Here is a 25,202-nt window from a genome sequence, read left to right as displayed (position 1 = left end):
CCAAGCATGTACTATTGAGCTTGCATTCTGGGCACCTGCAGCCCCAGCACAGGTGCCAGCAGGCGTGCAGGTAGGTTAGCGCCCAGTTCGTGGAGAAGAGTCATCATTATTCAGCCCAGACAAGGACTTAGTCACGGGGTGGCCCCCTCATGAAGTGCAGTGAGCTCCTTGGAGCCTGCGGGGTGACCAGTGGAGGCTTCGGAGAGAACAGGGCAGAGCAGGGAAAGAAAGCAGGAGGAGAAGGATACCCTGGGATGTTGGGAACTTCTCAGCAGAAGTAGGGAGCCACTGATGGCGTCTGAGCCAGGGAGTTACAAGACCAGATGAAGGTTGTAGGAAAGTCAGTTTGGCAAGTCCATTCAAAATTCATCCAACACACACGTGGAGGGGCCCTCCATATGTCAGGCACTTGTCTAGGCATCCAGAGTGCTCCGATGAACAAAACAGACAGACCTCCTGCCCTCGGGGAGCTTGTGCTCCAGCAGCGGGGTCAGGGCAGGGCAGTGAAGCTTATATATTGCTTATAAGCCATGTTGTGGGAGGTGATTAAGTCCGATGAAACAATGGAAGAGAGAGGGGTGAGGGGGATCGGGAGCGGCCCAGGTGGGGCGTGTCATGCAGGGTGTCTGGGATCAAGCAGACTGATCAGGCTGTGACTGGGGGCAGGGATGCGGCCTGAGCTCCCGCAGTGACAGCAGGGAGGGCAGGGGCAGAATGGCGGGGCTCAGCCTCGCGCCCCTCTGCTTCCCTTCAGAAACACGATGTGCAACATCCGGGGCAGCAGACAGGCCCCAGGAACAGGCCACGGACCTCCAGGGGAAGATTCGCCGCCGCAGAGCAGGGAGCCTCAGAAGGAGGAGCCGTCCTCACCCTCTGACCCCAGCAGCCCAGGTGAGCCCCTGCCCCGGTCTGAGCTGCCCTCAGAGGCCAAGTGTGCTTTCGTATGTCAGCCATGGAACTCTCCTGGGCTTATGGGTCCAGTAGCAGTGGTTTATTATTGTTGTTGCTATGGCGTTGTTGTGGTAGTGAAATACACATAACGTGAAGCTTAACCAGCTTCAGGTGCACGCACAGTTCAGGGGCATCGAGCACATTCCCGTTCTTCTGCACGCGTCACCACCATCCGCTGCCAGAACTCTTTTCATCTCCTCAAACTGAAACTCTTAGCCACGGTTCTTGAGGTAGTAAAGGGAAACCTCGCTCACTGTCTTACTTTTTTTTTTTTAATTTATAAGGCAAGGACATAAAAGTGCCTTTCTGGGGTGATTAAGATCCATCAGCTCTGCCTGATCCGCCCAGGCTGTGACACAGCATGATGCTGTTTCTTTCACAAAATGTGACTGACCCACACCCGGCGGGGAGGGTGGCTTTCTTGAAAGTAGCATCGGTGCCCTTAGAACATGTTTTAACTTAGAGGCGGTCGGGAGAAAACTGGCCAAGGCAGCCTTGCGGGGGCCTTCTCATGGCAGAGAGGACCCCTGGGCTGCACAGAAGTGACCGGAGGAAAAGCGTGCCTCGGGGCGGTGCCGGGGGAGACCCCGCAGGTCACACACACGGTTCAGGAGGAGATCAGTGCTGTATCGAATCAGCAGTGACGGCGAAACTGGTGCTTCCGTGTAGCAGCCACTTTGTGCCAGGGCTACTCCACGCACTTTGGGGGGTGGTGCCAGGTGTGTTAGGATGTAATTCACACACCATACAATTCATACATTCACCCAAAGCTCGGTGGCTTTCGGTATATTCGCAGAATTATGATGCAGCCATCACCATCATCAACTCTAGAACATTGGTAATTGCCCTCTACCCCCCTCCAAAAACCCATACATCCCTTAGCCATCAGTCCCGATCTCCTCCTCCCTCCAACTCTAGGCAACCACTAACCTCCTTTCTCCGTCTCTACAGATTTGCCTGTTCTAGATAGTTTATATAAATGGAATCACACAATATATGGTCCTTTCTGACTGGCTTACTTCACCTAGAACCTTTTAAAGTTTCGACCACATGCACTAAGCGCTTTACCTGCATTAACCTGTTTAATTGTTACAACCACCTGAGCGGTAGATGCTGTGGTTGTTCTCATTTAGCAGATGCAGGAACCGAGGACAGGCAAGCGGAGTGACTGGCTCATGGTCGCACCCCCCGTGACAGAGCTGGGGTTCAGGCCGAGCACTATGCCCCGTATCGTGGCCTGAAGCCTCGTTTTCTAAATCAGTGATTGCTAGAACGACATCCTTATTTCCACAGAACCTAGATGCCACATAAAATCTGATACACAAAGCACATAAAAGCTGAGTTGAGTCGGGGGCGGGAGTCTGGGCTGCCTTTGGTCACCCACCCTCAGCCCCTCCGAGTCGGCACTCCCGCGAAATCCTGGGGCGCTGGCCGAGAAAGGCTGTCCCAGGTCTCGTTCTCTGCAGCCGTGAGCGGAGCACAGTAATCCCTGCCCTGCCTGCCCTTGGGGTTGGTGGGCAGGAGCGTTTCAGAGGTCAGCGGGGCTGCAGGTCGGAGCCGCCTGGAGTCTGACTCTCCCAGAGCCCTTGGCCCGAAAGACAAAGGCGTTGCATTCCACGGAGCTCTGCGGCCTGCTCTGTTCTCCGCTCCACGGATTTCTCTTTGGTCTGGAACAAGACCGTTCTGTTCCTCTACCCAGCAAGTTCAGGGAGTTTTGCTTCCTGTCACCTGCTGGAGTAGTTATTTTGTTTGTTTGTTTGTTTGTTTTAATTTACTTTTAGAGAGAGGGGAAAGGAGGGAGAAAGGGAAGGAAAGAAACATCGATGTGAGAGAGAAACATCAATTGGTTGCCTCTTGTACACACCCCCACCAGGGACTGAACCTGCAGCCCAGGCCTGTGCCCTGACGGGGAATCGAAACAGCGACCTTTCGCTTTGCGCTTTGCGGAATGAAGCCCAGCCGAGTGAGCCACACCGGTCAGGGAGGTTCTTTATCTGTTCAAGACTGTTTGGCCCTCAGCCTGGTCCCCAGAACAAAGATGCCGAGTCACTCGGCTTGTTTTCCAAACCCTACCTGTCCCCTCCCCTGGGGTCCCATTTCACATCCTTATTTTTAACACCTTAGTCTGGGGATACTTCTTAAAATGCATATCTGGGGAAAGTAAATGAGTAATTAGGGTCAGAAATTTTAGATGAGATACCTCAGAGTAGCTAAGGGTAGGCGGCAGATGTGGCTCTGAGCATCTCAGCAGCCACAGCAAAGAGGGGGAGGCAGGTGGTTAGACTGTCTCCGGTGTCCGTGAGATGAACACATGCTTTCTTGGAAGGAGAAAAAGCCTTTTCTGACACTGAGGGCTGAGGAGAAATTCTGTCTGTTTCGTCCAGCCCTGTACAAGCTGCATCTCCCTGATGTGTGTGTGCCACATAAACACAGTTCTCAAGGCCCCTTGACCATGTCCTCAGGCCGTTAACTGTTCCTGGCTGCAGACTGATGGCAGAGCCCTAAAGCAAAGACGGGGGACAGGGTGGCCCGAGTGAGTGGCTCTCTGGTGTTGGATTTGAGAAGGAAGCCTAGCACTGGTGGGCAAAGGGTTTCTGTAAAGAGCCAGAGAGCGAATATATGAGGCCTCGTGGGCCACGTGGTGTCAGCTGAAGAGCCTAGTTCTGCCCTCGTGGAGTGGAACTGGCGCAGACAGCGCACCCACGGGCAGGTGTGGCTGTGTCCCGGTGGAACCTGACCGGAGCAGGCTGCGGGCTGGGTTTGGCTGTGGGCCGCCGGTGCCTGGTGCCGGACGCTGGCTCCAGAGGAGATTCTGAAAGGACTGTGCAGCCCTGAGGCCATCAGCTGTGGGAATTCCCCCCTAACTTAGCATATAGTGAGAATCAAATACAAGTTTGAGCTACTCTCTGGGGCAACAATGCAGAGTGCAGACACATTCCATGTTCCTGTCACAACATGTCTGTGTCCTTTGAACATTCCTGAGAGGGTAGAGGTGGCCTCCTGACAAAACAAACAAGACCTTCTGTCAGGGCCTATGGCTGGCGGACTGGCCACCCGGCCAAGGCAGCCCTTGGGATCCATGAGCTGGAGACAGGCCGAGTTCAGAGGACAGGCTGAATGACCGGCCCAGCAGCACAGTGTAAAGAATGTGTGTTTCCTCCAGCCCTGCAGGGCTGCATCAGCATCACCTAGGGGTGTTTTAGAAATGCAAATTCTCAAGCCTAGCCCCAAACCCACTGCAGGAAGAGCTCAGGGAGGAGGGTCCCACAATCCGCATTTTCCCAAACCCTCTGCAGCAAGCTCAAGTTTGAGAACTGCCAAGGCCCCTGACCATAACCTGTGCTTCTCCCCTCGATCAGGGAAAGATCCAGCGGACTCCCTGAAGCCTCCACCCAAGCCCTCTCTGACTGCCAATCTCATTCAGAAAGCCAAGCGCCAGAATAGCACCTTCCCGCTCTTCGCCGAAGGACTCACGCGGAACCGCACGGCCCAGGAGAAAGCCTTGGCCTTGGAGCAGCAGGTCCTGATGCTCACCAAGGAGTTAAAGTCTCAGAAGGTGAGCTCCGGCCCCAGAGAGGCCCCGGGATCCAGGAGACCCCTCGGGGTACAGGCCAGTCTGTGGTCCTCACCAGCCAAACTGTGGGTGGTTGAAACTGCTGTGCTGCTGACTACTCAGGGGGGATATGCTGTCACTCAAGCTAAGTGACAGAAAGCCTCCGAGGGCAGGGTCTCTGAGACCTACTTTAATACTTGCCTCTCAGACCCCTCCTGAAGGACTGCCTGGGCTGACCCCACACCCGATGAGGGACATTATTTGGGGGAGGGTGATGTGGAGGCAGGGTTCTGGGAGGGGCCCCTGAAGGAACTGGGTGGGGAGGGGATCTCTGACCTGGCAGCTGGTAGCTGAGCACCGATCCCTTAGGACCCGTCACAGAACAGAGAAAGCAGACAGTTCTCACGGCCCTGGGGCTGAGTCAGGCCCAATGGGGGGCAATAACGGGGAGGAAGATTTGGGCTTAATAGAGAAGTTAATTTTAGCAGTTTTTAAAAAAAAGAGTTACATGGGCATTGTAGAAAACTGATCACACACATACACAGACATGAAAGGCATTAACAATCCTACAACCCAGAGGTAAATCGTGTTCACATCCAGGGCGGCCTCACGAAGCAGCAAGGGTCACGTGGCAGGGAGGCAAAGGTGGCTTGCAGCGCTGGGCAGCGGGCTCTCTGTAGCCGGAGCAGCTGCCTGCTCCCTGGACCCGTGCAGCTTAAATCCCGTACCCAAACCTGGGCAGGAAAAGAAACCTGGAATGTGAACACTGCTTCTCCTTTCTCCATATCTTCCCCTTCCTTCTAGGAAAGGTGGGCAGCCTCCCTTGACTTGGCCTTTCCTTCTCAGGCATTGTAAACTGTCACGTGGAGTAGAGGGGCCCTGGGAGACCGAGCTTTCACGCGGGCTGGCCCCTGACTGCGCTGCAGCCCCGGAGGGCACGCCCTGCTTCACTGAAGGAGGGCGAGGTCACAGAGCTGAGCCAGGGCTGCGCAGGCTGTGCGCAACTTCCCAACAGTCAGAGTGAGAATGTGAAGAGGAAGCCATTAAAGCATTAAAGACAACTTTCTCACCAGCCAGCCCCAGTCCTGTGCTCAAGCGGGTTTTGTGGTTTAGCTTGTGACCCGCGACGTGCGTGGAGTTGCACGCTCTCTGGCCCATTGCACAACTGTGCTTTGGTCTATTGGGTAATTCAGAGCACAGGCCTCTAAACAAGAGGGTGCAGACCCCAGTTCTGGCCTGGAGCAAGTTTCTTAACCTCTGCAGCCTCAGTTTCCCCTGTGAATGGGGCTATAACCTTGTTTCCTGCAGAGGCCCATGTCCAGATTCTCACAGCCTGGTGCCTGGCCCCCAGCAGTTGCCCGGCAGATCCAGACTTTGATTATTTGCCCTTTTTGTTGATTCCTTCCTGCCTTAGAAGGAACGATGCAGCCCCTCGAGGGGCTCTGAGAAGAACTCCCCTGGGGAGTTCTGGAAACGCACGTGAGCCCACGCGGCCCCCAGGAACTGTGTGCTTGTGGGGCAGAGCAGTGACGCACGGAGGGCAGGTCTTCCTTCCACGCGAGGAAGGTGGCGCCCCAGCCCTACTGGCCCTGGGGGTTCACCTGCAGTCCAGATGCCAGAACCAGAGGGGGGAGGGGAGAAGGAGACCGGCTCTGGGCCCAGAGGGGCGGGGGAGGCGGGCACTGCCTGGGGATGCCCAGCTCTGGGCCCTCGGGAACGCTGCTCGGAGAGCGACTCTCCATCTGACCCTCCGAGCCCGGCTGGGAAACAGCCCCCTGGACACCCTGCACCCCCATCTCCAAGACGCCCCTCGGGGGGCGCTTCTGTGGGAAGGCGCCGAGTTTCTACCCGAGGCTAGCTACGGGAGGACGTGGCAGCGGGAGGTCCTGTTCTGGCTCAGCCAGCCAGGTGGCCCCTGCCGGTGGCTTTCACGATCCTGTAAGAATTTGTGTCCCAGGCTCTGGTGGGCGCCACAGAGGGCCCCGGTCTGCCGTCCCGGTTCAGGACCCTCACCCACCACAGGCCGCCTCCTCCACGGTCTCACGGCACAGCCCAGGGCCAGACGCACCTGCTCTTCAGAAAAAATGGCACAAACTCTCAGTGCCACCCTGGTGTCACGTGAAACCACAGGGCGACTCTGATGCCCATTAAGTCATTTTCTGTCCCAGGCCCTACGGTGCTGGCCCCATAGGAGATGTGGGCCCCAGGAGGGAGCTCCAGATGGCTGTGTGGCCCGGGGACTCGGCTCTCAGAGTCAACAGAACTGCACCGCCCCAAGGGCCGTCTGCCCTGGCAGATGGATGGCAGCTGTTTCTGGGGGTGTTTGCCATCTGCTAGCTGCTGGGAATGAGGGGCTCCTCCTGGGCCCGACCTGGGGCGCTCTGGAGCCAGCGTAGCTCACTCAGGGTTACTCCGCTTCTGCGCCATGTGGTTTGTTTAGGAAACCCGGTGGGGACAAAGGGCACCCTGTTCTTTCCCTGGAGCCCGAGCCAGAGCGTTCAGAGCACAGCCCTGCCAGCCGCGCGCAGTGCCGAGGCTTCAGAGTGCGCACGGGCAGCGGCTCCTTTTATGTTATTTCTTACAGCGCAGAGGCAGCTTCAAAGTGGCAGGTCTCACAAGTTCCCATTGTTGTTTTTAATAGTTCTATAAGGTGTGTACGTGCACTTTTGTGACTGGCTCATTTCACGTAGCGTAATGTCCTCGAGATCCACCGCCGTGTCGCGTGTGGCAGGGTGTCCTCTCTTTCCCAGGACGAGCAACACTCCCCTGTGAGTGCGTGTGCGCCAGATTCTACCTGTTTGCCTTCAGCAGACAACCGAAGGGGTCGTTCACATCTCTCGGGTGCGGAAATAGTGCTGCTGTGAATGTGGCTTACTTCCATTTGTGAAGAAATTGAAAGAAACGTTTCAATGCAAAACCCATTAACCGTGCATCATGGAGAAGCGAGGGATCCTGGACTAGGTGGGGAGCGCTCTGGGGTGGCACATTTTCCCCCCGCAGGGGCCTCCCAGGTCCCTTTGTCCTCTTCTTTCTCCTTTCTCGGGCCTCCGTCTCCCCGGTGAGAGCAAAGTGGCCAGGCCAGGTCTCCCAGGCCCTTCCAGCCTCCAGGTTTCCTGAGTCCGTGATTCGTTCCCACTCCGCCTTTTACGCTTCTTACTCTAGCTCCGCCCCCCCTCGCCCACCCCTTTCTTTTCTCCCTGTCTCTCTGGAGGGGGCGTGGGGTAGGGGGAGAGCCTTCTGGGCTGGTGCCATGGCCTTGGAGTTTTGAGAGCCAGATGTGGGAAGGGGGAGACAGTTGTGTATACTGACATGGGCTTCCGAGTGGACTCTCCCAAAGGGGAGGGAGGGAATTTCCACCGGATTCTGCACCTCGGGCAAGTCTGAGTGTTGGTGGCTGTCTGCTTTCTCACCAGGCAGCTGACCGGGTGGTCTCCAAATTCCAGCCATCCAGAGGGGTGGGGCTTATCTGTTGTCTGGGAGCCACAGCGATGTTCATCTCTCTCAGCAGGGCCCTGGGAAGGGGTTTCTTCCCGGTGTGGTGTGCAGCCACCCTCCCCCACGCCCCGCGACACCCGAGATCCCCACAGCTCTTCAGGGCTCTTCATCCCTCTCGGCCGTTGTCTGACTGTGGGTTCCCTTGTTGGGAAAGCCCCCCAGCCCTGCCTCCCACCTGCTGCCTGGCCAGCTCTGGCCCTGCCCGGTCTTCAGTTCAAACTGACCTGCCTTTCTGCAGAAGGTGCTGATCTGCCCCCACTGCCGCCCCGGGCAGAAGTCACTGCTCCCTGCTCGGGGGAGCCCCCCACAAACACCCTTGCTTCCCTCTGTCGAAGGAAACTGCTCTGTTACAGTGGTTGACCTTCACCCCCACCGCCTTCGCCTTTGTGAATTTTGAAGGTGGGAACGGTGACCAGTCCCTCCCTGGGCCCCAGCAGCTGGCCCAGGGCTGGGCACTGAGTGGATGCTTCAGAGAGGCTGGATGGAGGAGAGAAGCAGAGAAGGAACAGTGCCCAGATTTCAGAAAACACATGCTAATTTGGTCTTGTCAATAACTTTTCATATCAAGTCTTGATTTGGGGCTGTTCTCCAAATAGAGTTGTTCTTAGCAAATAACCCTATCCCAGCTGATCCATTTATTTAAATGCTTTGGCATAGACACAGTTAATGTGTTTCCAGGGAACCGTGTTTTTCCAGATGAGGCTGGCATGGAGCACAGCAAGGGCCTAAAAACCCTCCCTACAAGGTTCATGAGGTTCGAGGGGGTTTGCATGGGGCTGGCGGCTAGGCTGCCTGGCTTCCGACAATCGGGCCTGGCCCTGAATGAACCCTCATGCCTGCTTCGGGGCAAGGCAGGTCCTGGGGAGGCTGGAGCCTCAGAGGCATCGGGAGCCAAGCAGACCTCGAGCTTCCGTGTGAATGGATTTTCCCGTGCCCCACCGAGGTGTGAACTGCGATATGTTGCTGTCAGAGCGCACTTGCACCAGCCTTGCAGGCCCCTCTTGGGGGGGGGGGGGGGGCGCGGGCAGGGCAGAAATGGACTGACCGAGGCTCTCTGTGTGTGGCTCAGTGTGAAGATTGCCGGTGCGTTTCCTTTCTTGCTGTCTCAGCTCGATTGGTGGCGACTGCTTAGGTGCTGAACCCAGAGGGATTCTGAGGCCTCTCCTGGGCCTGTGAAGGAAGGAGTGTTGAGGGTGATTCGTAAGGCCTGCCCCGGGAGTGAGGGGCGGGAGAGCGGTGCGTGTGTGCCGCGGCACCCCTGCTTTCCCGGAAGACTGCCAGGACCCAGGCTTTGGGGTCCTGGTGGTCTGGGATTAAATTCCACTCTCCTCCGCCGGGCCTCAGTTTGTTCATCTCTGAAATAGACAGGTGTTACTCAGGATACAACCTCTAAGCACTGTGGCCTCAAACAGTTTGCAAGTTCATCTCTCACATTCTCAAGGACGAGTCCCGCGGTCCTGAGCTGGCGAGGCAGCGCCGCCGTCCTCCGCACGCAGCGTGCACGGTGCTCCCAGCGTGACCGCCGCAGTGCTCGCCCCCTCCCAGCCAGCAGGCCCGGTGGGCCAGGGCGGCGTGCGTGGGGGGGTTCCAAAGGTATGACGCAGAAGCTGCCCCCGTCGTTTCTTGTATGCCGTGTAAGGACAGCCATAACTCGGCCACACCCAGCTGTAAGCTTGGCTGGAAAATGTAGTCTTGAGCTGGAGACCAGGTATCAAGCTAAGACTGTCGAAAAAGAGAAAATGGGTGCTGAGATGAGGTGACGCAGAGGGTGACGCCGGCCCCCTCTCAGGGCTGTTAGGGGAACTGCTGAGAGCACGGGCCCGGCCTCTGGCACTTAGCAGGCCTTCCCCGAGTTCCTAAGAAGCTTCCGCTTCCCCACGCAGGAGCTGGTGAGGATCCTGCACAAGGCGCTGGAGGCCGCCCAGCAGGAGAAGAGGGTGACCAGCGCCTACCTGGCTGCGGCTGAGGACAAGGACCGGCTGGAGCTGGTGCGGCACAAGGTGCGGCAGATCGTGGAGCTGGGCCGGCGGGTGGAGGCGCTGGAGAAGGAGCAGGACAGCCTGGCGCAGACGGCGGGCCTGCGGGAGCAGGAGCTGCAGGAGCTGCGGCAGCACGTGCAGCTGCTCATGGACAAGAACGAGGCCAAGCAGCAGGTCATCTGCAAGCTGTCTGAGAAGCTCACCCAGGACTCCCTGCAGCCCCCCGACAAGCCCCTCGTGCCCCCGGATGCCGCCGACAGCGACTTCCTGAGCCAACAGGAGAAGATGGAGCACCTGAAGGTAGGGGCCCCTCCCTCCAGGCCCAGGGCCTCTGGGGAGGGCACTGCTGTCCACTCCAAAGGTTTTCTGGATACAGCAGGGATAACCCTTCATCCTGGAATGTTCATCTCTGCAGTAGATGCTGGTGGAAGTGTGGCTGCACACTTCCTTGCTTTTCTTAAATGGAAGGCCCAGTGAAATTCGACCTTTCCCTGGTGCCCTAGACTGGAAAGGGAAGGTATCTCTGGTTTACCAAATTAGAAAAAGCCCAAGATGGGCCAGAACTCCGGAGGGCTAGATCAGCTGTACTCCTGGGGCCTGGCCTGGTCTGGTTCTTTAGGGGTCACTCTGATGCCCTGGGGAGACCCCTCATTCCAGTCAGCCCTCCCCCAGCAGTCCTGCACACAGCACAGGGCGCTGGCCATGACCTGCTCGCCATCATGGCACTGGTCACTGCTCCAGTCTGAAGTGCTTACCTGCATCGTTTCATTTGATCCTCGCACCAGCCCCCTGAGGCGGTCACTTGCGTGCTCCCTGCTTTACAGAGGGCGGTGCTGAGGCTGAGAACGTGGAGACACTTGCCCAGAGCCATGGGCCGAGGCAGGGGGAGCTGGCACTGGGCTGGAGCACACACCTCTGACCGGTCTGTCTGCTCTGCTGCCTTCCGGCTTCTTCGCCTCTTCTGGCTCCCGCCACCGTCCCTGCCTCCTCTCGCCCAGGCTGCCACCCAGGGCCACTCGTAGCACAGGAGGCGGGAGCTTTATTTTAGGTGCGACGCCTGCCGTGGGCTGCAGCACCGTCTCTGAAGGGCGGTGACAAGAACTGCCAGGACATCTGGAGACCTGAGGCTGGTGATAGACACTGACAGTCCCGCCATCCCTAAAGGCAGCCACAGAGCCAGGTCCCATCCTGCCCCAGACTTTGCCACTCACATGAACCCCCCCCTTTTTTAAAGAATTTATTTATTTATTTTTAGAGAGGGGAAAGGAGGGAGAAAGAGAGGGAGAGAAACATCAATGTGTGGTTGTGTCTCATGCACCCCCTTCTGGGGACCTGGTCTGCAACCCAGGCATGTGCCCTCACTGGGAATCGAACCAGCGACCCTTTGATTCGTAGGCTGGCGCTCAATCTACTGAGCCACACCAGCCAGGGTGCCATGGGAACTCTTGTGCTGCTGTAGCAAAGAACTATTGTGGGAAGGAGGAGGAGAGAAATCCAGAAGCTTTAGAGACCAGTGGTACAGTTGTTAGCAAGGTAAGGGAAGATCAGAGACCCCCAGATGCCTTTCCCCTCTTTCAGTGTGAAAGACCGTATAACCAGTCTCTGAGTCTTCTCTCTTAAAATCAGATTTTTAAAAAATTCGAAATGAAAACAAATCCTCTCAAGGGCAGATGCAGCTAGGTTTTCAGAGAGCTCTCAGCCCTCCCCACAGCAGGAACACGGCTCCCAGCAGGTTGCTTTCCTGCCGGCTGCGCCCGTCCTGCTGGAATCCACTGGGAGCCGCTGGCCTCACCGAGGAGACCGAGCCGCCCCCGGATCTGCACGTGCGGGAATTTAATCTATTAGCGAGCCCAGCTCTGAGGAGACTCTGGTTCCGATTCACATCCGCCACACTTACATTTGTAGCTGACCCTCAGAGGCCCAGCATTTAGCGCTTGAAAGAGTCGCATGTACTAGAGTTCTTTAGTTGTTAGCCCTTGGGTGGCTGATCTAAAAAAGCACAGAAGGCCCATCAGGAATCCGTCGTCTGAGTTCTGGGACATCATGTGTTCCCATTTCCCACTTGCCCTGTGGTCAAGAGCAGCTGTCTTTAAGGAAGTGCATGGTTGTCGCTGAAACCGTCAGTCTGAGACTGGAATCACGGACCTTAAACGTCAGAGCTGGAAAGACTCAAAGATCTAGTCTGCCCTCCTGCCATCCACCCCTCCCCCATTTTCTGGCGGGAACAGCCGAGCCCTGGTGAGGTGAAGGGACTGGCCCGGGTCCCAGCTGGGCCCCAGGTTCCCACACCCACTCCACTGCCTTCCCCACTAGCATGTGGGCTGGTCCACACCGCGCTCCCCAAAGAAACTTCCCAGTTCCTGGTCCCTGTGGAGGCAGGCAGGCAGGCAGGCACCTGCCCCTGTCTGTCCCCTTTTGTCAGTTGTATTTTCCTCCTGTGCCTCACTGGTGACCATCATGTGGCTTTTCTCTCCTCTGAGATTCTCACCCCCCCCCCACAGTTCTGAGCCAAGGAGAGCACACAGGGTGGGGCGATGAGCTGAGTAGGACGGTGCTGCCCGAAGCCACCCCGCCCCCACCCTCGGCTGCTCCAGGGGCGCTCAGCCCCTCCCTCCCTCTCTGCCCTGCGCAGCACGTCCACAGCCTGGGCCAGGGAGGGAGAGAGGGATGGAAACAGGAGGCAGGCCCAGGTGGTGGCACAGAGCACGCTCCAGTGGCAGATGCCCATGCTTTTCACCCAGAAATAGTGTTCGGTTCCTACAGTGGACGGCACATGCGTGGGTTTGTTCTGCCTCTCCCCATGCCAGCTGTGTGACTGAGGAAAGCTTACCTTTGCTGTGCGGGTTTCCTCGTCTGTAGAGAGAGAACGATAGCACTTTAACATTTCGCCCACAGCCTGTGGTCGAGATGAAGTCACGTACAACAGCGAATGTGGGGGAAATGGGCCTGGCGCATAGTGGGAACTCAGGCAGCTGGTCACTGTTCTCCCTTGCCCCAGAGGCTTGTCCGGTTTCCCGGGCATTTCGGAAGCATCCACAGCAGCAGCAGCAGAGGTGACAGAGCTCCTCCACGAGGGAGATGACACGTCCCTGCACTCGCCACACACTGGCCATCATTCTAAACCTTCTGCACATATTGGCCAATTGATTCTCCCCAGCGGCCCCTGAGGTGGTTATTATCCCCCTTCTCCAGGGGAGGACATAAGGCACAGAGAGGGCGAGTCCCGGGGCTCAGTGGTGAAGGCAAGATTGATATCCAGGCGGCATGGCCCTGGAGTCCCTGCCCTGACCACCAGGCAGCGCTGGGCTCGGGCAGCGCGGACATGCTGTTTTCACACCCCCAGTTCCGACAGGTCGGACAAGCCCGCCCGTGTGCATTCGGCCAGAGGACACCAAGGACAGCCGGGAAGGGTGGGACTAGACTTCTGACATCAGGTAGATTCCAACGGGGAGGGAGATTAGAGAGCGGCTGGGCAGTACACGCAGTGGTTAGCACTTGGCTTTGGAGTCATGCAGACCGGGGTCTGGTCACGCCCTGCCTTGCACCAGCTCTGGGATCTCGGGCAACTTACTCCTCCTCTCGGGGCCTCGGAGACCCCGCCTGTGTTACTTCCTGAGCTGCTGGGAGGATTCTGTGAAGTAGCGGGCTCAGCGTGCAGATGGGAGGCGGGGGTGACTGCACAGGGAGCCCTCACAGCCTTGTGCTCGTGAGTTCTCCAAGTTTCCAGACATGAAGTGTGAGGCTGTCGTGGGAACAAGGAGTGGTCCTGGAAAATTCCAGTGCTCACAGGAGGCTGGTCCCTGTGCTGCAAACATGAGGTTTCCCACCAGTCTCACTACCCTGTGCCACACCCGGATAAGGGAGTGGGGGTCCTGAGGGGGAAGACGCTTGCCCAGAAGAGCAGCTGACAACCCAGCAGCATTTCCAAGAAAAAGAGTCTAGGTTTTGATCTAGGGCAGAGATGCAGTGGGAGGGTAAAAGGAAGGCCAGGCCGGGGGAGGGGGGGTTGGACCTGCCTGGGTCCTGACCAGCAGGAGAGAGCAAAGCGCAGGTTCAGCCTGAGGATAGCCTTGTAGCCTGGGCGCAGGGAGGGAGGTGAAAGCAGGGGGCGTCCGGGTTTGGGGGCATCCCAGAGAGCCCCAGCGGAGTGGCGAGAGGCCATGTGATGAAGTCAGCCCAGGGCGTTTGTTTCCAGCTAGGAGCCCTGGGAACGTGTGGCGCTCCCACTGTGGCAGCTGTCTCGGAAGAAGGCAGCAGACCCCGGACACGGATTGGAGCTCATGGGCTGGGCAGGTTCTTGGCCAGAAGGCAGACCCACCCAGGGTGGGTCAGGGTCGCCTGTGCGCCATGCACAGTGGACCCTTCCCTGGTAACAAAACACCACGGCCAAGGTATGACGTCGTTCTCAGTTTCCAGACAAGCCAGCGCCCGTCCAAGTCATCTCTGCACCAGTGCCTCGCACCACCTCCGGCCCAGCCCATTTCCGTGGGTGGGAGAGAAGGGGTTGCGCTTCAGCTGGTAAATGCCCTGGAATCACTGGGCGAGGCTGTGAGCATGCGTTGCCCATTGCTTCTGTGGCGTCCCTCCCAGCAAGGATGAAGACCGAGAGCCGTTGCTGGGACTGCCCTTTTCCGAGGCCCAGGCTTCTGCTCGAACCTCCCCAGTGCTCGGGTGGCTTTCCTCACACACCCTAGCTGCTGGGTCTCACCCCCTCCGCTGGGCAGCCTGCAGAAGGAAAACTCTAGGCTCAGAGAGGGGCACCACAGCCTTACTCACAGTCAGGAGCAAACTGGCCACCCAGGGCTCAAGTTAAAAAACAAGAGAAGGATTATAACTAAGTTACAAATTTATCCAATAAAATAGACATCTGACTTTAAAAATGATCACTGGGGAGTTTCTATGGCAACATAGAAAAGTGTTTACAAAGGACACTGAGGAAAAAAATTTTCCACCCAAAATTGTTCAGTGTGATCACAAATATATGACAAGGTACTTTAAAGACAAACCTCGCTTGAGGGTTTGTTGTTTTGGTCCCTGCCCTTAGCGTCATGACAGATGCTCCTTCACTTAGTCCCTGGGCGGCCCAGAGAGGTAGCTGCTATTCGTTCCCTTCACAGATGGGGACCGGCGAGGCGGGGCAGTGCAGTGAGGGCTCCTGGCCAGGAGGTCAGAGGCAGGACCTGACCTCCAGGCTCAGCGCTCTTTCCACCATTTGATTCTGGGATCCAGATGAGGGAAAGGGGGCTGCTAGAAATTTTGTTTTCTTTCAGACTTCCTCTTCTGTTTGCATTATTGGAAATCTCTAAAGAAAGGAAGTGTTGGCAGCCCATTTGAGGGTGAGAACCAGGGAGGTGTTCATGGTACAAGTCCTCAACTGCTTTGCTCTCTTCTCCAGGATGACATGGAAGCCTACCGGACCCAGAACCGCTTTCTCAACTCTGAGATCCACCAGGTCACAAAGATCTGGAGAAAGGTGGCTGAGAAGGAGAGGGCCCTCCTGATGAAGGTGAGAGGCGGGGCCCCTGTTCTGGCCACCCTTTCCGTCTCCTCACCCCCTCACGCCCGCCTCACTCTCCTCACCGCCCGTCTACTCTCCCTCCGGACTGCACCCTTCGTGAGCTGCCTTCCAGGTGTCGGGTGTCTGCGCTCCGGAGCTGCTTCTGCTCCCAGCGGTGCAGAGGGGAGGCGGGCGCTCACCGCTGTTGCAATAATTGAAATAATTGCTGCTGCACATTATTTCAAGCCCCTCCTGGAGAAGGTCACTTTCAGGGACTCTAAAGAGCTGGTACCCTTTTTCCCACCTTTATTTTTTCTCTTTTCTCCTTTGGGAAGCCAAATATTGAAGACTAAACACTCAGAAACAGCTGCATGTATGAGATATGAGAAAACTTAGAAAGTGACCGTGCATGCTCAGAGAGAGGCCCAGAAAAACCTGGGGGGACCTCAAGTTTACACTTCTGGCCGATGCTTGGCACAGAGGTGGCCTATACAATTAAAGCAAGGAAAGCAATTAAGAAAAAAAACAAGACAGCAAACCCTATGAAAAAGGGAGAACCTGATTTACAGATTTACCACATTATTAGATTCAAATGTCTGGTTTTCAACAAAATATCACAAGATATACAATAAATAAATAAATAAATAAATAAATAAATAAACAGGAAAGTATAGCCCATTCAAAGGGGGGAAAATCAACAAAAACTGTCCCTGAAAAAAGCCCTGATGGCAGATTCACTAGACACACATTTTAATACAGTTATCTTAAAGATCTCAAAGAACTAAGAAAAGACATGTGGAATCAAGAAAGTAATATATGAACAAAATGGAATCTTAATATAGAGAAAGCCTAAAAAGAAACCAGAAGAAATTCTGGAGCTGAAAAGTACCAGCACTGAAATGAAAAATTCGCTGGAGAGATTCGAAGGGAGATTGGAGCAGGGAGGCAGAATCAGTGATGATGAAGACAGGGCAATGGGAATTATCGATTCTGAGAAACAGGGAAAGATTAGAAAAAGTAAACACTAAGTGGACCAACAATCCCTATTATATGATGGGAATCCCAGGAGGGGAAGAGAGAGACAAAGAGGCAGAGAGAATATTGGAAGAAATAGTGGCTGGAAATGTCTCAGAGTTGACGAGAGACATGAATATAAACCTCAAGTTTAATATAAACTGAAAGAGACCCACACCAAAACACGTTACTACCAAATTTTCTAATGCCAAAGACAAAGAGATATCTTGAAAGCAGAGAGAAGTGACTCATCATATACACGGGAGCCTCCATAAAATTATGAGAAGATTTCTCATCAGAAACTTTGGAAACCAGAAGGCAGTGGCTTAAAATATTCAAAGTGCTAAAAGCCATCAACCAAGAATCCATATTTGGCAATACTTTCCTTCAAAGGTGAGAAAGGAATCAAGACATCTTCAGGTGCACAAAAGACTGAGGGTGTCCGTCAGCACCAGGCCCACCGAGGGCAGAGCAGGCCCAGTGGCGTTGCCCCGGGAGATGCATGGGGGAGGCCCGCAGAGGCGTGTGAGGGAACACCAGAGAGTAACTCACAGGGGCGTGAGGAAGTAAGGATCTCGTTCAGGTATATACGTAGGTCACTATAAAAGCTAGTAGCATTGTAAAAATTGTTTATGTCCCCACTGTTTGTTTTCTACACAATTTAAGAGACTACATTTTTCAAAAGATCTTATTTATTTTTTAGAGGGGAAGCGAGGGAGAGAGCAAGAAAGAAACATTGATGTGTGAGAAGAACATCAATCAGGTGCCTCTCACACACGCCCCAACCAGGGATGGGCCCACAACCCAGGCATGTGCCCTGACAGAGAGTCGAACCGTCGACCTTTCACTTTGTGGGATGGTGCCCAAGCCACTGAGCCACACCAGTCAGGGCGAGACTACATTTAAAAACAAAAACAAAAACAATTATTAGTCTGAAAGCTAATAGTAGTACTGGTTTTTAACTCCACATTTTGTTTTCTACATAATTTCAGAGACTAATGCATTTAAAAGAATTATTTGTGTTTCGGGGCACACAATGTATAAAGGTATAATTTTGTGAAATCAGCAACCAAAAGGGTTGGAATGGAACTATTAAGGTGCAGAGTTTTTGTATGTTATTAAAGTTAAGCTGGTATAAATTTAAATTAGAATGTTATAACTTATTATTTTAAATGTAATCCCCATGTTAACCACAAAGAAAATAGCTATAGAACACACACAAAAGGAAATGAGAAAGGAATTTAAACACTTCACTACCCAAAATTAACACAAAAATGACAGTAGTGCAGGAAATGGGGGGAAAGAAGTTATATGACTTATAGAATACAAATAGCAAAATGACGGAAGTCCTTCCTGATCAATAATTACTTTAAATGTAAATGGATTAAACTCTCCAGTCAAAAGGCAGATTGGCAGAATGGACAAAAACACACGCTCCAACCACATGTTGTCTACAAGAGACTCACTTTATATCCGAAGACACAAATTGACTGGATGTGAAGTGATGGAAAAGACACTCCATGCCACAGTGACCGAAAGAGAGCAGGGTGGCTATTCTAGTGCCAGACAAAAGGGACTTTAAATGTTAAAACAGTTACAAGAGACAAAGCAAGACATTATACATTAATAAAACCTCAATACAGTGTGAGATACAACAGTTATAATCATGCATGCACCTAATAACAGGCCAGCGAAATCCATGAAGCGAAAACTGGCAGAACAAAAGGGAGTCACGGAGGGCTCTACAACAATAATCGGAGACTTTGGTATCCCACGGGCTGACGGGTCAGACAGCCCAGAGAAGATAAGCAAGGGACCCGAGGGCCTGAGCAGCACGATGACCAGCCGGATCTAACAGACGCATGGGGACCTCCCCGCCTACAGCATCGTGCGTATCGGCCCCACGTGTGTGCGGGACACTTCCCAGGACGGACCACCTGTTGAGCCACAAATTATGTCTCAACAGATTTAAAAAGACAGATGTCATACGAAATCTGTTTTCCAACCACAATGGGATGAAGTCAGAGATTAATAACAGAAGTAAAGCTAGAAAATGCACGCATCTGTGGAAATCAAACAACATATTCTTAAACAGTGAGTCAACGAAGAAATCACAAGGGAAATTACAAAAAGACCAATGAAAAAGAAGACATAAGAGACCAAAACTTAGGAGGCACAGTGAAAGCCTTGCAAAAGAGGAAATTTATAGCTGTAAGTGCTTTAAAAAAATTTTTTAAAGCTCAAATGACCAGCCTAACTTTACAACTTAAGGAAGTGGAAAAAGAACCAAACCCAAGGCGGCTGAAGGAGGCGAAGATGAGAGCAAGGGACAAATGAGACCAAGAACAATAAAGAAAATCAATGAGACAAGTTAATTTTTTAAAAAGATCAACAAAATTGGCAAAGCTTTAGCTAGATAGACTAAGAAAAAGAGAGAGAAGGCTCAAATTAAAACCAGAACTGAAAGCGGTGGCATTATTATTGATTCTGCAAAAGTAAGAGGGATGATGAGAGAGTGCTGTAGACGGTGTGGACCCACAGATCGGATGCCCTAGACGAAGCGGACGAGCCCCTGGAGACACAAAGCCACTGAGACGGAATCACAGAGAAACAACGTCTGAGTAGACCTGCGACTAGCAAGGGGATGGGCTCAGTCCCAGAAATCCCCCGACAGAGAAAGGCTTCACCACCAAACGTTTGAAGAACCAGGACCAGTCCTTTTCAGGCTTTTGAAGACGGGTGCAGGTGAGCGAGGGAGCTGAACACAGTCGAGATGCAGTGGGGCACACGGGGTTCTTTGGGGCCTAAAGGGAGAAAGAGTCAGAGAAGGCTTCCTGGTGGAGGTGTCTTCTGAGCTGAGTCCTAGAAATGAGTTACTGCTGTCTAGACAGAGCGGAGAAAAGCCTTCCAAGAAGAGTGGCCGTCAAGACCCGCGGGCTGAGGGAGGCAGGGGGAGGGGGGAGGCTGGAGGGCGAGGACTTGGGGGCGCGTCCGAGGAAGCTGCAAGCCGTCAGGGGGGTTGAGTGGGGAGGGTCTTGGTTGGACTTCTGTTTTGAGAGAACTGTGGGTGCTCAGTGGACTGAACAGGTGGTCCTGGGGGCAGGAAGACTTGGGAATCTGTGGCAGAGTCCCCGAGAAGGCTAGGGTGGTGGGAGGAGGGGGCTCAGGAAGCCCCAGAGGTGGAGGGGAGCCAAGGTGGGGGCCCGCTGAAACAGGTAGAACAGGCCGGCAGGATGGCTTGGTGTCCGTGCTCAGCAAATGTTTGGAGATGGTGACCCAGAGGCAGGGGTGCCACAGAATGGCAGCCTGGCCCAGGAGGCTCCCACCGTGCCCCCCAGGATGCGACATGGCCCAGAGGCCACGGCAGCACTGCAAGGCACACCTTTCCCATCGCCATCCTCCAGAGGAGAAAAGTGGGGCCCAGGGAGGCTACCCGACTCGGCCGGCACTGCCCAGCTTATATAAATAGAAGCGCGGGGTTCAAGGCAAAGGGAGGCTGTGCAGTGTGTGTCCCGTGAGGGGAGAGAGGCGGTGTGCTGGAGGAGCAGAAAGAGCCCACGTGGTGGCAGCAGGAGGTAAAGGGCAGTGTCCCCTTGTACCCATGTCCAGAGCCCCAATGTCCGTCCCCGGGCACTGCTCATTCATACCGCCTGCGGACAGCTTGCTCTGGGCCAGGGCCCTGGGAAGGGCTTGGCACCCGTCAGCCCCTCCGAGCCTCTCCAGAATTCAGGGGCAGACTCTGTGTTGTCCCCGTTGTCCAGGTGGCACAGGGAAGTTAAGGACCTTGCCATTCGTTGCCCAGCCAGCAGCAGCCGAACCAGGATACGACTGCAGGCTGTACAAGAGCCTGTGCTGTCTCTGCCCACCCCTCCCTCCTCCTTCTGAATGCAGCTGCAGCTCCAGCCCTGCGCCTGGTTCGGTTCGCACTCAGCTGGTTGTAAACCCTTGGACCTGGAGCCCGCCTCCTTTCCCTGACCTGCAGGGTGGCTGGTGGGGGGGGGGTGCGGGGGGGGGGTGGGGGGGGATACAGAGTTGGGAGAAGGGTGTGCTGCCTGAAGCTGCTCAGGCCCCAGGCCTCTGGGGCAGCCCCAGCCCAACCAGGTGGCCTGACAGCGCCCCTCTCTCCCCCACCGGCAGTGTGCCTACCTCCAAGCCAGGAACTGCCAGGTGGAGAGCAAGTACCTGGCAGGGCTGCGGAGGCTGCAGGAGGCCGTGGGCAGCGAGGCCAGCGAGTGCGCCGAGCTGCTGAGGCAGCTCATCCAGGAGGCTCTGCAGTGGGAAGCCAGTGAGGCCTCTGCTGACGCCGTGGAGCTGAGCCCCGTCAGGTGAGCCCAGCGGCGGCCGGGGCAGGGCGGGCTTCGCTGGACCTGGGGGTCCCCAGGTGCCCTGCTGGCTGTGTGTGAGCACCGCACAGCTCTCACCTCCGCTTACTCTCAGATAAGTGAGCATGTGGCTGGGGCGGGCCCCATTTTACAGCTGAGGCAGGGCGGGCTCAAAGGAGGCAGCCTCTTGCCCGAGGCCACATGGCACATCGGTGCCGCTGACCTGGGGCTGCCTCCCCAGGCTGCCTCCCAGGGGTGTTTGTCAGAGAGGCAGGGAGAGGGGAGGGCCAGCGGCCTCCCCTGAGCCAAGCCCTTGCTCAGCACAGGGGACAAGGACAGTTAAATCACGACAGGAGGGGCTGCGGCTGGCATCCAAGGCCCTTGGAGTCTGGGTGGCCCAGTGGCAGGAGCCCAGGCTTTGAAGCCAGATGTGGGTCACTCACTGGGTGACCCTGGACAAGTCACAGAAATGAATTCTCAGAGCCCCCTGTGCAGCTTCCATAGACGTGTGCAAGGTCGCTGCTTTGCAGGGTTACTGGGATTCAATGATGCAGCGCACGCAGAGCACACGCAGGGGCAAATCCATGTTGAAGGGGTGAGAGGCCGTCAGGAACGGGTCCCCAGCTCTCCCATCTCTGTCTGTCACTTGCTGCTGTCTGCACCCTACCCATTTTGGGCTTACTGGCTGTGGAAGTGGGGTTCTCTATTGACAGTGCAAGACTCCTTGGGCCCAAGGCACATGGAGGAATAAGAGGATTCTTCATATTGGCACGGAGTGAATAAGCGAATGTCTCTTCAGCACTTATTCGTGCCAGGCACTGTGTAGGTCCCCAGCCGCTTATAACAGGACCTCAGTGGGTCTTCACGAGGCAGAGCCGGAGTTTACCCACCCATTGTACAGATGAGCAAGCTGAAGTCCAGAGAACTGAGGGACCTGTCCAGGGCCGCAGGGCTAACCCACAGTGAAGCCATGGCAGGAACCTTGCCCCGGGTGCACCCCCTCCCCACTGCCCCTTATCTGGGGAAGGGCTCTGCTGGGGGTTACTAACACAGGCTTCTGCTGGCAGCGAGTATGATGAGTACGGCTTCCTGACGGTGCCCAACTACGAGGTGGAGGACCTGAAGCTGCTGGCCAAGATCCAGGCCCTGGAGGTGCGCTCCCACCACCTGCTGGCCCACGAGGCTATGGAGCGACCCCTGCGAGAGCGCTGGGCTGCGCTGGGTGAGCTCGCACCCTCCGTGGAGCTCAAGCAGCTGCTGCGCATGGGCGTGTCCCAAGAGCACCGGCCTCGGGTCTGGAGGTGGCTGGTCCACCGCCGCCTGCAGCACCTGCAGGTCCCCGGCCGCTACCAGGAGCTGCTGAGCCGGGGCCAGACCTGCAAGCACCCTGCCGCCCGCCAGATCGAGCTGGACCTGAACCGAACCTTCACCAACAACAAGCACTTCACCTGCCCCACCTCCAGCCTGCCAGACAAGCTCCGCCGGGTGCTGTTGGCCTTCTCCTGGCAGAACCCCTCCATCGGCTACTGCCAGGGCCTGAACAGGTAGGTGAGGACACGGCCGTTATCCTTCAGGGCAGCCCTCTGTCTGTCTGGAGCTTCTCAAGAACCTGGAGAGGTGAGCCCAGGAGGCCTGATGTGACCCCCGCTGTGCGGATGGGGACAAGCAGGTGAAAGGACACGTCCAGGGCAGAGGTGGGTCCGAGCTCAGTGCTCCTCGTTCCAGGCTCTGTCCCTCCGTTTGTGCTCAGGGTGGTGCCACCCCGCAGCAGACCTGGGGAGTGGTCCCCTGAGTCATGTAGGGCACGGCCCAGCTCACAAGTCGGGCGACTGTGTGGGTCAGGGACCACTTGCTTTCAACGAAACCCTCTCAGCAGAGACTAGAGACCACGTGGTCGTGGGAAGCCGGGCGACGGCACAGCCCCAGGGCCCCCTCCACCCCTTTTCCTGAGGGTCAAGGCCCCGGAGCTGTGCAGGTCTGAGAGGGCACTGCTCTGCTGCCCTCGGTGGAGCCGCCCGGTCTGCGGCCTCTCGTTCCGCGTCTCTGCCTCCCACTCCCTCAGCAGACCAGCCTCCCTGTCCATCGCTCCTTGGACCTTCAGGGCCCGTGGAGGCTGCCAGAACGGGGACCTCGGCCCCTGAGGCTGGAGCCTTTCAGCAGGTCTGTTCTGTCCATGGCCCCACGTCCCAGATCTCAGTTCCCTAAGGAAGGAATCCGATGGGCCCGGCCTGGGTGGATTTCGCCTTCCAGTCCAGCAGCAGGGGACAGGCGGCAGGGGTGGGCAGGCCTGGGAGGGCTGCCCCCTCCAGCGCAGTGCTGCGGGTGCCGCTCCTGGGTGCCCCCCGTCATCTCAGGAGAGGTGAGATCTCTCAGATCTCAGATCTTCCCCGAAGCAAGTTCTGACTCAGCTTAAACATACACATGCCAAGCGAGAGTTACATGAGTCATTCTGCTGGTTTTCCAGAATAGATGGAGTGTGGCACTGATTCCACACAGAACAGTCAGTCAGGCTGTCCCCACTCTGACTGGAATGGTTCCAAGGGCAGGTATTTCTGATACTTTATTTCCAGTCTAACTTGGGCAAAATCGAGCACATACGTGTGCAGTCACTGGGAATCCTGAGTGAAACCCCAGACAGTGCACCTGTGCGGAAGGGGTGGGGGCAGGAGCCATGCCAGAAGGGGTCTGAAGACGACCCTCAGAAGGAGACAGGCCGGGGTACATGGGAGGAACTGAGACCGAGAGAGGTGACGCCCACAGGGCATTTCTTTACTTCTCTCTCTCAGTGTTTTCTTGTTTACTGGTTATTGGTATTTGGTAAAATATTCATGTTACGGCTTCAAATAGAAAGCTATTTGTAATAGAACCTGTTCGAAAGCAGAGGGTGCTGCTGCTTCTTTCAAAGGCCCTTAAACCCAAGCCCGCAGGCCCCTTTCACTTGTTGGGTGCCGCCATCTAGTGGTAGCCACCGGAACTGCATGTGTCGTGTCTGGAGGACAGACCCCGCTTATAGGGAACGAATCCTGCCCGTCTAGAGAGTGGTAGATACCGTGGTAATGATGTAGAGCTAAGTTAGAGCAAACATTTTAAAGCTATTTCCCTTTAAAACATATGTGGAATGCTTTAAAAGTTGTTCCCCTCGCCCCCACTGCCACAGTCCCTCCTTTGCACACCCACTGGACCTTAAATGCCCTCAGTCGGAGTCTGGCTGCAGCCCCGAGCAGTTCGTAGCCCTGGTTGGTGCCAGCTGCCTCTCCCCGCTGGCCTTGCCATGTGCAGAAACCCAAGCCGATGCTGGCAGCCAGCCCCTGGACCGAGCACATCCTGAGGCTCTTGCAGAATAGGGTGAGCTGGGGAGAACAGCAGGATGGAGTTTGTGAGTCCTGGGTTCTGTTTCCACTCTGCCACCAACTGACTGAGTGACCTTGAGCAAGCCAGTTTTGCTCTCTGGGCCTCAGCCTTATCGTGCCTGCAGTGACTGTTTCTAGACCCGTAGGATGCAGCCGCCTTGCCTTGTGACAGGCCCGGAGGCAGCTCGGACTCGGTGGGAAAGAGTGCGGTGATCAATTAGTGATGTCTGCCCTGGGCACCGTCAGAGGGTGGTGGCCATCGGGCCAGCGCAGCATGCATTTGCTATCCCTGAACTCGATGACCTCTGAATGCCCCCCACCACCACCCTTCCCCAGCTCTGAGAGGGCGGAGCTTGCTGTTTCCCAGGAGACCTATGACTACTCTGCTCAGACTCAAGAGGGCTCGTACAAATACTGTAGCCAAAATGGAGAGAAAATCCATCTCAATCTATCGGGGAGATCAAAGGGATTTTTTTTTCTTTTGAGAATTTACCTGGTTTCTCCGAAAAAACATGAACCTGGGAAGAGGTTGGAGGTCACAAATCCAATCTAGTAAAAGCCCAGAGAAGCACAAACATCTATCTGGACAGTGAAATGTGCTCAGCGTGCCTGTGGAGAGTGTGAGCCTCGCCAGCGCTGCAGCATGGGAGCCCCCTGAGGGTGTTCCGTGGGTGTCCTGCAGAAAGGGGGCTCCCCTGGCCCACCGGGCGGCCCTGGGTAGAAGGTCACACGATGCTCGTTTCCCTGCAGGGGTTCTCAGAGGCTGTGCTGGGACCCCGTGTGTCGCTGGCCTCTGAAAGGAAGCTGGAGTAGACAGCAACCCCAAACACCCATCTGCGGGACCTTGTGTTCACCTAGCTTCATGGCCGATGAGTGCATTTGGGAAAATATGTTCTTGGGTTATTCCTGGGAAAGACCCATCAGGAGAGATGGGAGAAGCAGGGAAAATAGTGCTTCCTGCAGGCAGACTTCCTGCCCAGCACTGTGGGGTTTTCCTTTCATGCCCTTGATCTCATTGGAGCCCCATGATAACTTTAGGGG

General features: G+C 55.7%; 1 protein-coding gene across 2 annotated transcripts in view; it reads left to right on the top strand.

Moving 5' to 3' along the window:
- The window catches only part of TBC1D2 (TBC1 domain family member 2), a 48,416-nt gene that overhangs the window by 14,995 nt on the left and 8,219 nt on the right, over nt 1–25,202 (top strand). For both annotated transcript variants that reach the window (XM_045840902.1, XM_045840903.1), the window contains 6 exons: nt 755–891; nt 4,311–4,507; nt 9,883–10,278; nt 15,374–15,484; nt 20,627–20,814; nt 21,879–22,355. In XM_045840902.1, coding sequence (XP_045696858.1) covers nt 755–891; nt 4,311–4,507; nt 9,883–10,278; nt 15,374–15,484; nt 20,627–20,814; nt 21,879–22,355 — 1,506 coding nt within the window. The remainder of the gene's footprint in view (nt 1–754; nt 892–4,310; nt 4,508–9,882; nt 10,279–15,373; nt 15,485–20,626; nt 20,815–21,878; nt 22,356–25,202) is intronic.

This window comes from Phyllostomus hastatus, unplaced genomic scaffold (genome assembly GCF_019186645.2).
Source record: "Phyllostomus hastatus isolate PE091 unplaced genomic scaffold, TTU_PhHast_1.1 phas_contig_34, whole genome shotgun sequence".
NCBI classification, from domain to species: Eukaryota; Metazoa; Chordata; class Mammalia; order Chiroptera; family Phyllostomidae; genus Phyllostomus; species Phyllostomus hastatus.
Note: the sequence above shows the minus strand (reverse complement) of the source record. Positions and strands in the feature narration are given on the sequence as shown.